Raw genomic sequence first — 18,167 nt, 5'->3', positions numbered from 1 at the left:
TAAAGCCAGATGTTAACGACAGGGAAAACTGGGAGGGGGACATCTATGGGAACTTTTTGGACTTTCACTCAAGTTTTCTATAAACCTAAAACTCTCCAAAAAAGTCTATTAATTTTTAAAAAAATCCTCTCCCATTTTTGGCTTTCCTGCTCAGCAGCCTGTGACCCTGCATCCTCAGCGGGCTGCACTGAGCTAATGCTAGGAAGTGCTCTATTCCCACTCTCACAAATGACACTGGTCATCCTACCCCAGACACCCCGGGGTTTGTCCAAGAGCAATTATGTCACTTGACCAGAACTTTAAAATGAGGTTCAAGTGGTCAGATGGAGAATGGTGCCAAAATTATTGGGTGACCAGAATCCTACAAGCAGATGAATCTTCCTACTAATTGGAACTTATCCACCAGCCGCTGAAAACACCTTCCCAGGTTCTTCCTCACCTGACACGTAAGAGCTGAGCTCTGTGCCATGACAACCGGCTGCAGCCATCTCGTCTGTTCTCACGCTTCCTCAGTGCCCTGTTCTCACAGACGACCACCCTCACGAGCTCTGACACGGTCCTGTCCCTTCCCACCTGCATGTTGCCATTCACCCCGGCTCCGGCAGCATGGGACCTGTCCTCACTGCCTCTCTGTGCCCCATGTCTCCGGAGACCCCGCTCAGATCCTGCTTCTTCAAGGAGCCTTCCACGCCCACCCAAGCTCATCCCTCTGACCCCACCCTGTTCTGGAGGCCCTGCACTCCCTTTGGGGTTTGCACACACCCTGCCTCTTCCTCATGGGACTTTGGCATACATCCTACAGAGCTGCTTAATGCTCCCTGTTCGTGCCCTGGACCAAGAAGAAGGTAAGTTCCTGACTCAGGGACCTTTTCTGAGGCTGTTACTAAGAATTCCTGAATGTCCACCCTTCGTACAGGAGTTGCCTAAGTAATATTGGTGATTTTTGGTGTATTGAAATACAGTCTACTGAAACGTTCTACAGGATATATATTTGGTCAAGAATGGATAAAAAGTATTCTTATTTTGAGATAATACACATAGTCTGCAAAAATTAGGTTGACTGGCGTCATCAGCCACGTATGCAATTATTTTATGAGATGAACAAGCATGGAATATCAGTTTGAATTACTGGGTTTTCCTTAAAATGAAAGAATGTTAGTCTACTTTTAGTTCTTCTGGTGGTTGCCTGCACCCACTTAAATATATTTGTTGTTCTTTTACTTGTGATGAATGTAAAAACAGTGTCTACTGAACGCCTGGAGTTAAACATGAGAAAAATCAGCATGCTCTTCCTTGCACTTCCACGTTCAACTGCATTTCCTCGGATGATGTCTTAATTAGTTACATTATCATCTCTACATGGTCATGGTTGACAGCATTTATTTTCTTCTCTGGGACCCTGATTTCCACAGGTTTCACCTTAGTTTTACACTTAAACACATCTTTTAAGTTTACCATGAATCTCTTAGACACGGCTTCTCTTGGTTGGTAAGAATTCAACCTCTTTCTGTTTGTTTTCTTCATGAACCTATATTCCCTGCAGTGGTGTCTGTTTGGACATAACTACTTGTATCTTTTAAAACGTATGGACAGTTTTGGTTGCATTCTGGGACATACAGTCTTTCCTTCAGGTCTTTTTATATATTGTTCCACGTTCTTCAAGCATTTCCTGTCTGACATGGAGAAATCTTAGCTTCCTCGATTTTTTTTTTTCTGAATATCTGTAGAATTTTTTCCATAACTTAAAATCGCAGTAATTTGCTAGACTATTTCTTTGTGAATTAATCTATGTAAACAGTGCCTTCGGTTTCACCGTGCTATTTCTGTCTCCAGGTTCAAATTTCCCTGTATTTCAGAACTTTAACCGTGAATTACACCTTTGACTATTTTTTCCTGTTCATTCATTTTTACTTTTGGCAGGGCACCAGTTTAAAGATGGTCCATCTCTTCTCTGTGCCTCTCCTACTCCCTTTTCATTCTCATTTATTTCCGAGGCTGCCCACCTACTTTTCATTCCCATCTAATGTACTATCAGCTCCTCCTTAAACCCTTATATCTCTTCTTTAAATTCTCATTTCAGAGAAACACTATTTTCCTTAATTGCTTTGATTTCTCGGACATCTCTTTGTTCATAGTCTTTGTTGCCTGTGGTATGTGCCTTCATCCATCATGTCCTGTTCTTTTTTTTTTTCCTTGCAGCATCTCTTCAAAGGCCTCTGGCCAGCTACCAGCTTTTAAAATCATATTATTTCTCATGTTTGGAGGAGGAGACATCTATGAGGACCAGGTACTAGACTGAGCAAAATCTGGGGGAATGGGCAGAAGGGTGAGCTAGCTAGGGTGATGGGCAGCTTGAGTTTCCGGCTGTGGCTCCGGGGGTTTTCCTAACTGCACCGGGCCAGTGGGTGAGTGCTGACAGCAAGCTGTCTGGGCTCAGCCTGAGGCTGTGCATTTCGCAGAATGTGTCACAGTGCTTATCTCACCTTGACCTTACTATCTTCACCAGGTAAGGATGAGTAGTTGCTTGGCTAGGTGACCTCTTGACTTCTCTACTTTGCCAAACCCATGGTCTGCTTTGAGCAAAGGTGGCCTGTTGGCTTTTTTCTTACTAATTCTTCCCCCACCCCCATCCTATGCCAGGATGGAAGCATGACGTAGGGAGGCTTCCAAAACCAGCCCGCGCACCTTGACCCTACTCTTCTAAGCAAGGGGCCATTGCTTTTCCTTTTAATGTGCGTTGCCCACTTTGGGGAACTCTTTTGAGTTCTGCCGTTTCTGCCCGAGTCATGCAGAAAAAGACGGCTTGTCTTGGTGTCCCCATCACCTTCATCCAATTCTCATGCATTTGGCCATCTTTCTGCATGTACTGTGATCCAGAAGATGCCTGGTTTCATCAAAGATAACAATTTTTTTGTTTCTTATTCTCTTGGTTGTGTTGGGTTGGTTTCATAGAAGAAATGGGATGGAAATATGTTTATGCAACCATTTGAAATTGAAAGAGCAATTCCTTCCTTTAGAGCCACCTCTTATTTTTCTCCCCAGTGAATTTGATACCATAAGGGAGGGGGGGACTTGAAGAGAATGTCTAACATACTTATACCCAAAATGTCACATCTCCGGCTTCCCTGGTGGCGCAGTGGTTAAGAGTCTGCCTGCCAATGCAGGGGACACGGGTTCGAGCCCGGGTCTGGGAAGATCCCACATGCCGTGGAGCAGCTAGGCCCGTGAGCCACGACTACTGAGCCTGCACGTCTGGAGCCTGTGCTCCGCAACAAGAGAGGCCGCGACGGTGAGAGGCCCGCGCACCGCGATGAAGAGTGGCCCCCGCTCGCCACAACTAGAGAAAGCCCTCGCACAGAAACGAAGACCCAACACAGCCAAAAATAAATAAATAAATAAATTTATTAAAAAAAAAAAAAAGTCACATCTCTTCTGCATAGGTCTGCCTGTCTCTGTCTCTCTCATACACACAGAACATTCTATGAGGATATGATGGCACTTTTTAATGCTATATGTGGACAGTCTGTGCAAAAATACTAATAATGAGGATGAATGGAGAATTTAATTCCTTATGCAGAATTTTAATTCTATCAGAGGGATGGTACATAGCCATAGTAATTTTTTTCTTTAATTCAAAACAATTAGGTTGCATATGTAGATACCCACATTCAATTTTCTCTAAGCTATTTTGATTGAAATGTATCAAAGGAAAGATAGATAGATAGGTAGATGATGGAAACATAGATAGATGACAGATAGAGAGATAAATAGATCGATCTCAGTATGTAGATGTATATATAATATTTATTCCTGTTCCTACGATCATTTCTATTTTCTCCTTTTCCTTCCAATTTTCTCCGTAGAAGGCATTTTCTCTGTCTGAGCTCAACATGCTCTTGTGCAAAAGTCTGTAGGCCCAGATTAGCACAGCAGATATTTACATGAAACAGCAGGGAAGGATCATCTGGGGCGTGTGACTTAAGTTGGCAATAGGAGAAGGATTCCAATTTGTTGTATAAATCATCCTCATAGCCCCCAAGAGTGCCACACGTAGGGACTTCTTTTCATTTTCAGTGTTTAAGATCACCTTTTAGACACAGTTAAAATGAGGCAAAGTGTGTAGATTTTTGAAAAGAGGTTAAAGAGAGATGTTGGTTTTGATACCTCTCGCTTCTGGTAGCTGACATATTTCAACAAAATAAAAAGTTTAGAAGGAGACAGGGGTACTCTTGCTCAGTGGGTAGGGAAAACATTCAACACTGAAAAATAAACCAATATAAATCTCAAAATTCATACCACTATGGTTGGGTGGAAATTAATAGATATCATTTAGTAACTTTATATTATCATGGATTTGTAGTGAACTAAAACAGTGCAACTTTAGGGGAAAAAGTCATACACTTAAGGGAGAAATAAACCCTATGTTTAACTCTGAGTTCCATATATCCCATAAGGATGGACATTGTTTCTTCCTCTGACTGCCCTTTCTTTCTTAATGCAGAAAGGTTTCTTTTGAATATTTCACAACAGACATTTTTTTTAAGGATGGCATATTTGAGTCAGCCATCACCACGGCTTATTTGAGAATTAATCTGATACTTATAAGTTTATTTTGGAACTTTCTTAAAATAGTGTGTAACAATGTTAGTTTGGAAACGACTATCCAGTGGTGAGTTCAAACAGTTTATGAGTGCTGTTGTGGGTAAGTGTATACATTGGGGGTATAATATTGGCATTCTTCTGGGAAAACTCTGAGTCTGGTAAGTGGAGAGAATGGCGCAGAATGATGTTTCTTTTCTAAAGTTTCTGCAAGCCACCATCCAATTTGGATTATGATTCGGAAGACTAGCCATTCCAATCCTAAAAGGTGTATGTCAATTTCTTTCTGTGAGCTCACCCCCTCCGAACCTCAAGGTAAGGAGAGCGGGTGAGACACAGCAAAGGACATCACACAGACATCTACCATTTTAATATTTTGTCCAAAAAAGGCTGAGCACTCAGCATGGAGGAAATCTCAGGACACTGAACTGTCCGCCCTCTGGGTTGCATTGCCACCGAGGACATCAGTCTGGAGACAGAGCCTTTTATGAAGTAGGGCTGCAGAACCAGCCCCATCTCTACTGCCCCAGGAAAAGTGGTCCAGCATGGCGTCACCCTCATCTTCAGACCAAAGACATAAGCATCTGTGCCATCCTGGAGCTTGGAGCATGCCCTAGGAGGTGGCTTAGGGCAGGATGTCCCAGCCCAATCTTGGCCCACCACTGAGAAGAGCCAGCTGAATGCTGCTACTGTAGAGGTGGACACAGAAGGACACACTGCCATGGAGAAGGATCCCCACAAAAGGGTTAAAAAAAAAAGATGAGGGTGATGTGCTTCCCTGCACTCTCCTGGAGAGCCCAGGGCACCTCATTTAACAACCTGATCTCGCTGCCTTTGTGCTGCCCACGGTGGCGGCAGGCTCGCTTCTGGCACCCGATAATTAAATAAAAGGAGCTGGCACTCGGGGAGGCCATGAATGCCCACGGTCAGCCGCCAAGCTCTCCAAGGTCCCATGAAGTCCCCACTCAGACCTCCTTCCTCTGCTGCCGTGCCTCCTACTCAAAAGCCTTCACTGTCATTAACCCTCCTCTTCTTTCCTTGCATCGATATGTGATTCCCGCTGATGAGCGGCTCTCGGCTAAAAATGAGGAGGAAGCGCTCTGGTTAAAGAGGTTAAGAGGGGAAGTCACGTTCTCCAGGGCATTTGCGTTTTTACAAGGGGGATTCGTGGACATATGTGGCAGCATCACCATGGAGCTCTGTGCAGAGAGACAGGGCAGGAATGAGCCTGGTTCAGGGCAGGGAGTGAGATTTGGGGTCAGAAGTATCTGTCGGGGGCTTAAACCATACACGCACACGGCTGCTTGCTCGGCTGTAAAAAGACATCTGTTCTGATGAGCAGGACGTGAACAGCTAGGGAGGACGGAGGTCTGAGAGACCTTCAGTTACTGGGCTGCGCTGGATTTGCAGGATTAAATGCACTTTCGGGGTAAATGCCAAAACACTCCATGAGTTCTTTCCTCTGTGCTTGCCCTCCACCTGGCCGGACTCTCAGCCTGTTCTGTCCTTCCCCTTCTCTCTGGGGTCTCATGTTTTGAAAGGGAAATTTCAACTCTGTCCACCAAGTAGGGTTCCTCATTCCCTGTAGGATCAAGATAAAATTACTTCACAGAACTCTACCATCTGGAGTTCTGAAGTGTGTCCTTCTCTTTCTAACCACTTTGAATTGTTCAGTCCACAGCAAACTCCAACAAAGACAAGAGACTCCCTCCTGAATCCTTTTTGCCTTGGAGAGACCACCCCCTGTCTTTGCTCACCTGATCAGTAAAACTTCTCGGGAATCTTCTCCACTCGTGGTGCCAAGCCCTTCACCTTAATCTTCTCCAGTCTGTCCTTGGTCCCCAGAACTGATCCTGTCCAACCTCAGGTAACTAGACCTTATGTCCACTTCTCTGCCCTGATCGTCCTTGGTCTCTTGGCAGCATTTGAAGGTGGACTTTCAACGTTTATGAAGTTCCAATCACTTCCCTTTGACCTGTTTTCATTGGACAACTTCTCGTGTTAGGACCCAGATTCTCCTAAAGCTATGCATTTTCCTCTAAGCCAAGCTTTGGCTTATCTTGACAAACTATCACCAGAAATAGACTATAAACCATGAGGTGATCTGAACTCCTTCTCTTGTACTTTGTCTCTTCTGTTGGTTGTTCTCACCAAAATCACTTATTGCTATGTAGGCGAATGCTATCAATATTTTATTTTTAAAGATTTTTTTGATGTGTACCATTTCTAAAGTCTTTATTGAAATTGTTACACTATTGCTTCTGTTTTATGATTTGGTTTTTTGGCCCCAAGGCATGTGGGATCTTAGCTCCCTGATCAGGGATCGAACCCACACCCCCTGCGATGTCTTAACCGCTGGACCGCCAGGGAAGTCCCTATCAATATTTTAAAATGCACATACTTTACATTAGAAAATGGACTGAGTTCATCGATTCATTTGGCGTACTCTAAATCCCCAGTTGAGATCTTTATCCATCTCTTGTCCAAATTACCTAACTTGCTACAAATACAGGAAGCGCCTTTTATGTGAGCTAATTAGAGGAACGTGTTTGGGTGTTGGTAAAAGGTACGGATAACACTGGAATCTGGGATTTTATCAAACAGCCAACTTCCACCAAGCCCTTCTCTTTTGATGGCTTCTGTAGTTTCCTCCTTTTGACTATTATGACTAGTGCTGCAATGAACATCTGTGTACAAGTTTCTGGGGGGGGGCATACTTTTTCATTTCTCTTGAATACTCACCTAAGAGTGGAAATACTGGGTACTGTATGGTCAACCTATGTTTTGCTTTTTAAGAAACTGGCCAAGCTAACTTTCACTGCCTCCTGACTCAAGCTTAAATGCCGCTTCTGTCGCAAGGCCCCCTCCTTGACCCTATGAGGCCCACCTTAAATTAGATGCCCACTGTTGTTCTCCCTCAGACACTGTTCTTCTACCTCACAGCCGTTTATAGCAGTTTGCAATTGAATCTTCCTGTGTGTGGTTCCTTACCATGTCTCCCACACTAAATTACACATTGCCTGGGGGTCAGAGCATGCCCATCTGGTTTACCATCACTAGGAAAAAGAGAGTCACAGTTTTGTTTTGGGTGCCCCTAGTTATCCACCCCCACTAGAGGCATTGGGTGCCGCTAGTTATCCACTCCCCCTCCCCCCCAGAACTCTTGGGATATGCTTCGAGCTACTCCTTCCAAAGAGCTGTGGCCAGAGAAAGGCAGGTGAGTGTTCATAGCTAACAGGAGGGAGTGGACAGCACGTGGATCTACAGGGACTGTCGCAGACCATCAGAGCTGCCTGTCTGAGACCATCACCAGGACTCGGGGCACAATGCCGCCAGCAGGCTCAAGGCTGGCTTCCACCGTCCTGGCACTCAGGAGGGACTGTCACAAGACCAGAGCTGCCTGTCTGAGACCATCACCAGGACTCGGGGCACAATGCCGCCAGCAGGCTCAAGGCTGGCTTCCACCGTCCTGGCACTCAGGAGGGACTGTCGCAAGACCAGAGCTGCCTGTCTGAGACCGTCACCAGGACTCGGGGCACAATGCCGCCAGCAGGCTCAAGGCTGGCTTCCACCGTCCTGGCACTCAGGAGGGACTGTCGCAAGACCAGAGCTGCCTGTCTGAGACCATCACCAGGACTCGGGGCACAATGCCGCCAGCAGGCTCAAGGCTGGCTTCCACCGTCCTGGCACTCAGGAGGGACTGTCGCAAGACCAGAGCTGCCTGTCTGAGACCATCACCAGGACTCGGGGCACAATGCCGCCAGCAGGCTCAAGGCTGGCTTCCACCGTCCTGGCATTCAGGAGGCAAGTTCTCTCTGGAGGCTCTCAGGGTGGCGGGCGTGGGAATGGGGTGTATGGACAATTACACGGTCAATTGCAGTTTGGAGGGAAAAAATCAAGGTCCAGAAATGAAAGAAGTAGTCTCAGGGAAAGGACTGATAGACGAAAAGCCTCAGATCCTAATCCTTGAGAGGACTTTAAAAACCCGCCCTAATAATAACCAGATGCTCTTCTGAAGGGACCGTGAGCCTCGGGATAGGATGACTATCCTTGAAAACACGTGCAGATGACTGTCTGTCTCTCTGCCTTCCTCCTGTAGGTAAGCGCTTTCCCACAGGCAGGCAAGCTGAGCTGAGCGGTCCTGGGCTCTGCCTGCACAGAGGACACAGAGCATGCGCCCGGAGCAGAGGAGAGGAGGGGCTCACTCCAGGGACCTGGTCCTGCTGGTGTTCCATCCGGGCCCTCTGCTGAGCCCCTGGTTCTTAGGTCCCGTGGTTCTGGGGATTTGTGACTTCTGGTGTACTTGATTCCAGGGCGTCGATCTCCCCCTGGATGCTATCAGTGTGCCTAGCTTCCAGTCTAATGGAGGAATCTTAATCCTTTTTAGGTGCCTGTACCCTGCCTCCAAGTCATTCCTGTGGCCCGGCCGGCGCTGGCTTCTCGCCTGTCCTGACGACCACGCAAGCTCCCCAGGTCCTGAGCCCTCGCTTCTGGTGGTGCAGCTCCCGCCTGGGCATGACTCACTGATTACAGGGACTGCTAAGGCTTCTCCTTTTTGTTGGATTAGATGGAGAGGACCCCAAGAGGTGAGCCTGGGAATACGGGAAGAGATAATGGCCGAGGAGTTCAGGGAAACGTAAAGCAAAGCACAGACTCAGGGAGAGGTACAAAGTCCAAACAAGATCAAAACAAAGGAAGCCATTCCTCAGAAGACCAAAGACCAGGACAAACCCTTAACAGCAGCTAGAGAAAAGAGACAGATCACCTTCAACGGTAGGAGAAATAGCTGGTTGTTCAGTCAAAGCTATGAAACTCAGGCAACAAGGAAATCCTATCTTTAAAGGGTGAAACAAAACTAATCTCAAACCAGAATTCAGGATCCAGTGAAGACATCCTTAAAGAGTGGTGAAATAGACATGTTCAGAGAAACAGTTGAGAGAATTTGACATCATGAGACTCATATGTAAACATTAAATGGCATTACTCATTGACTAGAATTTCTAGAAGGATGATATGAAAGCTTATTGATAGTAGGAATCCTTTTGGTTTCTGACTTTTAAACGGAATGCCGATTTTACCACCAATTAGAGGACTGACTTGGCTTACAGAGAAATAGGTATTCTTTATAATAAATATCTATCCTTATCTGATTAAGACCTTGAATATGGAATGCATGCCAATTCTTTCCTAAAGTGGATTTTGAAAACATAGCATTTTCAGTGACTTTGCACAATTATATGAATACACCATCCCTCTGAGGAGGTTTTCAATAAGCCAATGTATACTACAGCATGTTTCCCAAGGTCTCATGTTTATTAAAAGAGATGTAAAATGACGTCATTTGCAGCAACACGGATGGACCTAGAGATTATCATACTAAGTAAAGTAAGTCAGACAGAGAAAGACAAATACAGTATGATATCACTTATGTGTGGAATCTAAAAACATGATATTGTACAAATGAACTTATTTACAAAACAAATATACTCACAGACACAGAAAACAAACTTATGGTTACCAAAGGGGAAAGGCAGTGGGAGGGATAAAATTAGGAGTTTGGAATTAACATATACACACTACCATATACAAAACTGATAACCAACAAGGACCTACTGTATAGCACAGGGAGCTATACTCAATATTTTGTAACAACCTATAAGGGAAAAGAATCTGCAAAAAATACATATATACATATAACTGAATCACTTTGCTGTACACCTGAAACTAACACTGTAAATCAACTATACCTCAATTAAAAAAAAGAGAGATGAGAGAATATTACGATTCTTAAATACTTCTTTATACAGTAATTTTCATCCCCTAGAGAAATACATTGTTAACATATTGGTAAAACCTGAAAACATTTTCATGTAAAAATACTCATTTTCATATACAGTGTTGTAGAAAGCCATGTGGAACTTGGGAAGCATAGGCATTTGCAGTCAACAAAAGCAACACTGTAATACCATGCTTTAACACCAAGCGGGCGGCTTCAGAGTCTCTAAACAGCTCTGTGACAGGCACTCACCACGGTGTGGGGGCCCGTCCTGCCCCTTGTCACACAGGCTTGATGCTAACCTGGTACTGAAAAAAGATCTGGAAGCAACTCAAATATTTTTATGACTGAAGTGCAACAAGATAAATACCCTGAGATGTGTTCTTATTCAGTTTTATGTGACTATGGAGCCTGGCATATAGTAAGGAAATAACAATCCCGAATTAGTTCAATCTGGATGACAGTTTTTCTGATGAAAATAGTTGCAAGCAAGTGAAATATCCATTGACTAATGAAGGTGACAGAAAGCAAGTACTCCACTGTACAAGATACGATCTGTTAAAGAGAATCACGAGAAACCAGAACATTTTGAGGCATCCTGAAAATCTGCTTTCGGACAGTGTGAGCTGCTCAGACAACAAATATCCTTGGTAAACCAAATACCTCCAACCAACAAAAACTAGTGGAGAATGCCACATGGACTCTGACATAGGAGTAACTGTAGCTGCCGTTTTATAAATCTTTCATGATGTGCTAAGGACTCTCATCCCATGTGTGACCTCAATCAATTCTTTACACCAACACTGCAAAGTATTCAGTAACCCCATTTCACAGCTAAGGCATCTGAGGTGGAAAGGGGCAAAATAAAGTGACACCACTAGTCAGTAGCAGAGCTTCGATGTGAATTGAAGTCGGCCTAATTTGAAACCCCTTGCTCTTCAATTCTCATTTTCCCTTTACAGAAGATGACGATGGTGATGGTAATAATAATAATAATAATAATGGAAATAATTCTAAGGACTGTTGGTGCTAGACTTAGGTCAGAAAGCCTTCCTACAAGGCCAGGGAGGTTTGAACTTTATCCTGTGGAATAGTAGAGCGTAGGCAGTACAAGATGTTAAGCAGAGGAATTAACACCAACAGGTAAAAACTCTTTATTCTTTGTTATAAAACTCGTCATCGTGTGCAAATTTGTTTTTAAAATGTGGAAACAGCATTCAAAGCATGCCAAATTCAGCATCAAACCGTCGATGATATTCAAAGGTATGTGCACTGAGGTTTCTGAACACTGACTACCGTGGCAGAGCAGAAGTAATTCCTATTTCTTAGTAAGTCAATTGTCTTAAGCGTTACGTGGGTGTCTTCCAGACCTTTTCTCTTTTCTATAAATCACTGAACTCTAACTGAAGACTTATTAGGTGGAAAAACTCTAATAAGTAGTAATTAGTACGTTCTTAAAAGCGTTCACATGTTTCATTTAAGTGGGATGAAGAAGAGAATGGCTGTGTCATCTCTCGGTGGCTGTCATCAGTACCGAAAATCCTGAAGGACAGGCAACATACGAGCAAACGGGTGCAACTTAGGGCACAAAACGGCGTAACTTCTACTAATCCCTGAAGGTCCTAATGGAACACACTTTAAATGAGCTAAGAAAGTAAGACAACTACTCTTTAAACTTTCTTGGCAACAGTCATTCTGGTCTAAATTTTCATTATTATATCTCTATGAAATTGATGGATTATTCAGTGGAAAAACACCACTGAAATTTGTATTGAAGCAATCAGACTCACGTAGAAAAATAAGAAAGAATATGTGGGCTTTGACCACACATCCGTATTCCTCTTTTGTACAGAAAAGTACAAAGTGTTTGTCTGCAGAGTTGGCTAAAACCACAAAACCACCACCACATTTAAGACCAAATTCACCCTAGAGAAAAACTGACCCTGATCTACATCATTTAGAGGCATTAAACCTGTTTGTCTTATTCATGCAAAATGGCTTAATGATTAGAAAACATCAACACAAATATTTTGGAAGAATGAGATACCAAATCACGTACGTGACCATTTCACTGAGAGCCTTTCTTTGCTGTACGCAAAGACAGCATGGTTCACCTAAAATATGTAAATGCCTACTATATATAAAATAGATAACCAACAAAGACCTGCTGTAGAGCCCAGGGAACTATACTCAATAATCTGTAATGACCTATGATGGAAAAGAATCTGAAAAAGAATATATATATAAAATCAAATCACTTTGCTGTACACCTGAAACAAATACAACATTGTAAATCAACTACATTTCAATAAAAATTTTTTTAAATATGTAAATGCCACTTTACAGTTGGGTTAAAAAAAAAAGTCAATCATGTATGTTTTGCATTTATGTTTTACATTTGTTAGACGATAATTTTTTTTTTAAAAAAAAAGGTAAAATCATGCTCCCATACAAATAAAACATGAACAAGTAAGTGTCAAAGCTTTTATTCAATTAAACTCACTGGTGAGTTTACACAGTAAGATGTTACAACCGATTCCAAGGAGGATTCAAAGAACAGACACGTATACAGCAATCAAGAATGTTGAAATGAATTTGCTGAAATGATGTAAAATTGGTCAACAGCCAGAGACAACCATGCACAGACAATCATTCCACCTGACAATCACATACATCACTATCACCTTTCTAAGACTCACAGAGTTGAAAATTAGCTCAAGGACAATCAATAGCAGAGAACACCAGGGCGGGCCGGAGGTGGGGTGCCCACCAGTGGAAACACCCTGTGATTGTATTTTTCCCATTTTCAATGCCTCTCACTATATTCCCATCACAAAAGGCTGAGTAAATCTACTAAAAGCAGTTAATCATCAAAGTGTAATGTCCAATAAATTGTTCCAAAAATGGGCTACGGCTCTCGGTGGTACCAAGGATGCACTCTGAAATCCAGTTCTATCTGCATCAAAGAATGTATTAAAAAAATAAATGTTCTTAAAGGAAATGATTTCTCTGAGGCAGAAAACATTCTCAAACGTGGATATGCACCTCGATATAAGATGTAGGCTACCATCATGTTCACACTGAAAGGAAACAACGGAAGATACAGTCCACAGTCAGTCTCTCAGTAGAGGTCCAAAGAGATTTAAGGGCACATAAGGAATGTCAACATTTGCTGATAAAGAGAATGACTTATGAAAACCTCATCCATCATGTGGATTTCCCACTCAGATTACAAACCAAACAGAATTACCATTACCACCTCACTTTTATCAGTTGCTAGCGCATGTTACGATGAAACACTGAGAGTGATACAGTACACAATGTATATAAATATAACAAATATGTACATACACATATATACATAAAAGCATATACATACATGTATATATATTTTACATTTTCCAGCCAGGGTTGAGAACAACGAAGAAGAAAAAGAAATGAACCCAAATTATTTAAATACTAAACGTGACTATTCAAGCGACAATTTCCATCTGTGTTCTGGGCTGTCTCTCTTCTGCTTTCCGTCTGTCAAGTTACAGTTCATTGACCCTTTAGAGAGCGTGGGCCAGGCCCTCGTGGGATGGGAAGGCTTCACAGGCTGAAGGACTGTTCACATGGAGGTCTGGGAGCTGGGCTTTCCTCTGCCCTTCTCCTGGGCAGCGTGGGCCACACGCATGGGCGACACGCGTGGGCGCAGGAGCCTCTCACTCGTAGGGCGGCAGACCAAACAGCTCGGGCTGGAAGTCCTGCAGGGAATCCAGCACGAGGGTGGCCTTTGTGGTCAGGTTTCGGTTTAAGTTTCCGTCGGGAACCATGACCACTTGCATCCCAGCTGCGAGGGCGGCCTCCACCCCGTTGGGAGCATCTTCAAAGACCAGGCACTGTGGGGTGAGGAAGAAAGAGAGGATTGAGATGGCCTTCTCTGTAACCACACGTCTAGACTGAGCTTCCATCGCCCGCACCACCGTCAGCTGAGTCAGCTCGGTGTTCCGCGCGACACAGAAGCGGAACGGAGGCTGTCCGCTTTATGGTCTGTGGGGAGGAGAGGGTGCTGGCCCTTCTGCGGTCCGAGTGCGTCCCACCACGTCACTTTACAGGGGAGAGGTCCATCTTGGCCCCAAAGTGCTACCGAAATGTGGCACAGCTGAGTGGAAAGACCGGATTCTCGGTTTACAAATTTATTTTATTTGAATCGTACGAATCTGTTCAATCGATAATTGACCATGCTGAGCATGAGAGGAAGTTGTGAAAAGTAAGAAAAAATATGCTTTTTAGGTGTAAAGTGACTTCAGAGCTGGCAATGTTTCAAGTACTGCAGTTTGGAAATTAAACCATTAGGATGTTTTAGTGAAAAACTCAGCCCCCAGGGGGTACCCGTCACGCACCAAAAATCTCCTGAACACAAAGATTGAGTACCAGGTGCGGTACCTGTTTCAGCTTATTCAGACACCACCTCTAAACGGGAGTGTCTGTGCCCCCGTTCATGTCAGGAAGCTCCTCAACGTGCCATCCTGTGACCATCGCTACCGCGAGTTCCACGTCAGGACTCGCTCCAAATGCGAGGCAGAAGTCTACCCAGTGGTGAACGGGCGTGTCACCTTTTTGTCACCTTCCCTCCGAGGAGAGCACCCACTGAGAAAGTTTCCCTTGGCTCCTGGAATTCCACACTGAACGTGAAAGCAGCTTTAGTCTTTTCCATTAAGATTCTGTAGGGGCCAGACATGTATGAAGAGGGCTCCTCCCGGCACCTCTGAGATGCTCTCTTGTGCCCCTTCTTCTCCACAAGTGCCTGAGGACGCCCGGCGGTGGCCCAGGTTGGACCCTGACAGTCTCCCCCTCATGTCCTCCCAGCCCCCAGCCCCCCTGCCATTGATCACAATGACTCCCCCCAACCCCACTTCATAGGTCGCTGCGGTCCCAGCCCCACGTGCTGGTGACCTGGAAATGGCTCCTGGGCACCAGCTGCCAGGTGCAGCCTGACACTAGAAGGTCTGCATCCTCTGATGTCTCTAAGTCAGTGGAAAACGCACAACACACAACACACACAAACACATACACACGCTCTCACACTCTTACTGCTGGTCTGCTCTGGAACAGGTTCACTGACTTTCTTTCTTTCCCTCCCTCCTTCCCTTTCTCCGGGAGGCTGAGCCATTTATGAGCTGACTCCCCCCAGGGCCGAGGTGAGGACCGAGTGAGTTACTACTCGTCATGACAACAGGTCAGCACTAGGCACTGCAAAGAGTGGGCTGATGCCCGGGACACAGCGCTGAACTGGACGGTCCTGGGCACACGGAACACCCAGTCCCACTGCCTTCCTGTCAGGCCTCCTGCAGCCCCCTGGCTTGTTTCAAGCTCTCTGCCTCTACCGTGAGAAGACGGTTTCCCTCTCAGAGGGGGAATGACTCCGCTTAGGCCGCTGAGGTGCCGTTTCTTAGTTATCTCATTCAGAGAGTTCCTGCTGGTGACGTTTCTGTCCCTGACTTTTTAAAGTTATGACCTGACCGTATTCTAAACGTCCCTGTTGTTTTACCTGGGACCATGGACAGGCACTTGCTGACATGTCGCTCTTTAAATATGTGAGATTTTTAGGCTTTGTGCCGGCCACCTGTGAGCTTTCAGTGGGGCAGAGGAAGAGATTTTGTTGGTTCCTTGGTGTAACAGTGCTCGGCTCCAGTCGTGAAAACAGCTTTGATTTTGTATTTGTGGGAGGCTCCTTCCAAGGAGCATGTGGGCAGGTGTGAGGGAAAAGTGGTGGCTCAGAAACCGCGGCACTGAGCAAAACAGGGGCCCAAGACACCTGTCCTCATCTGAGAACAGTGGTCCGTCCATTCGCACCTGACAGCTCACCCTCGTGCCCTTTAAGTTCCAGGAAATATAGAGGAATGTCCACATGCTGTTTAAGCTCCAGGAAATAAAAGGAGGAATGGTGGCGTGATTGGGAAAAGCTCCGCAGGTACTTATGGCTAATACAGGCGGCGTACCTGACATATCCTGTTTCTGACGGTTTCACTCTTTCTGCAGGCGTGCACCGTTTGTTGGTTTCTGTTTCCAATTTACCCTTTGTCCCCACCTAATTCTGGAATGAATCACCCCAACACAGCACGGAGATGTGAAACGCGATGTTTAGGACGCATGCGGCAGAGTAGAGGGTGGCAGGAGTCAGGGAGGCCAGCCTGAAGGACGACAGGGAGGAGGAGATGTGTGAGGCTTGTGCAGCAGGAGGGCCGCTGGAAGTGTGTCCAGGCAGATAAGTAAGGCTGGGCCCTCGAAAGGACTCAGAGCAAAGCCGGGCAGACAGGAAGGGGAGTTTGCACAGAGCCACTTGATGCTGACTGTTCCGAAAGGTCAAAAGCGATTGTAGTCTGTGTTGTAAATATGGTCGGAAGAACAGCAGAAACCCTGATTGTACACACTGTGTCAGGAGCTCCTAAAATTCCTTTCTTTTGCCTCCTCTCCCGCGGCCTCCTCCTCGCCTGGTAGATCTCAACAAACGCCTTCCACGAGCGCCAGCTGGACTCTTCCCATCGGCCAACAAGAATTCGAGAAGCGCGGAGAAGTTAAAAGAGCAGCTGAAGTTTTTAAAAGCAGATTGTAATAGGGAAGAACAAATACGACTCCATATTGGATCTGCTTCTTTAACTTTAGCCTTTGTACGCTATTGCTTTAGCTTCCAGTTAAGAATGTTACCTGTAGCCTGAAATACACAGCAGAGCCCATTCTCAAGGCTCTGACCTTTAAAGGTGTAACACCTTCCCACTCAGGTAGAGATAAAAAGTTGCAGAACAGAGAATACCGTTTGTCTTATTGGAGGTTTACATGAACATCGCGACCTGACCTATGTGGACAGCTGCAAGAACAAAGGATTCTGGCACCAAGAAGTTTGCAGTGACCATCCGCGCTGCTTCTTCAACTTGCCTCTCAAAATGCTTTGCTGAAACCCTTGGGGGAGTTTGGAGTTGTGCGGGGCATGAGCCACCGTCTGCTTGCAAGGCGCTGCGGTAAACCTTCCCCCAAGTTTGCGTGCTGTTTGGCCTCAGCGTGCGTCATCGGGCACACACACTTGCGTTTGGTACCGGAATTGGCCAGTCCACTGGACGGTGTATGATGAGGACGGGGCAGGAAAATGCAGCGGCAAACGGGGGGACAGCACAGTTTACAGGAAACTGGACCCCTCGGTCCCTCTGCCCCGGCCTTGCCCTCCTCACACAAGCTGAACGGAGCAGCCAAATGCAGGACAGGAACCACACACACGACGCGGATCCCGCCGAGGACAGCACCAGCGATGGGTCCAGGTGGCCGACCCCAGCCCTGGCAGCACACGGACAGCACTGGGGTCTCAGTCGTGGGACAGCACCGGGAATCGTAGGGCTTCCCCTCCTGCTCACAAGGAGCAGACTTACAAAGCAGGACAACTAGATTTTGGAGCCCCTGTGAAAATGCCTCAAAGGGTTTTCATGTGCGCATTATGCTGTGCCCTGATTCCTAAGACCTAATGGTCTTCTAAGGACCACTCACAGGGAAAGGTACCCAGAGCCTAGAATCGTGGACACTGTATGAAGAGTCACCGCACGGCTTGTCTCTCTACTGAAACCAAAGAATAAACCTTTGAAAGTTACCTGGAAAGACTATGCCTGTTCATAACAGGACTTGCCGGTCATAAAACCACCGAATCGTAAACCCACTGAAAGACGTAAGCTAAAGCAATACAGCTCACACCTTACACAAACAAAAAGGAGGAAGTACGTTTTCCCGGCAAGTACCAAAATATGTCCGGGCAGTTTCTAAAGGC

At 45.5% G+C, this 18,167-nt stretch overlaps 1 protein-coding gene across 2 annotated transcripts in view; it reads right to left on the bottom strand.

The window, feature by feature from the left end:
• LOC133082905 (pseudouridine-5'-phosphatase-like) overlaps positions 1–18,167 on the bottom strand; it is a 136,135-nt gene that overhangs the window by 48,772 nt on the left and 69,196 nt on the right. Inside the window, exon 4 of one of the 2 annotated variants that reach the window (XM_061179578.1) lies at positions 12,846–14,256. The exons of the other annotated variant lie outside the window; for it this stretch is intronic. Within the exon in view, the coding sequence (XP_061035561.1) occupies positions 14,080–14,256 (177 nt within the window). The 3' untranslated portion in view covers positions 12,846–14,079. Of the gene's footprint in view, positions 1–12,845; positions 14,257–18,167 lie in introns of those variants that run through there. 2 annotated transcript variants of the gene reach the window in all.

The sequence above is a fragment of the Eubalaena glacialis genome, chromosome Y, assembly GCF_028564815.1.
Source record: "Eubalaena glacialis isolate mEubGla1 chromosome Y, mEubGla1.1.hap2.+ XY, whole genome shotgun sequence".
In the NCBI taxonomy this organism is placed as follows: Eukaryota; Metazoa; Chordata; class Mammalia; order Artiodactyla; family Balaenidae; genus Eubalaena; species Eubalaena glacialis.
The sequence above is the reverse complement of the archived record's forward strand: the minus strand, read 5'-3'. Positions and strand labels throughout refer to the sequence as shown.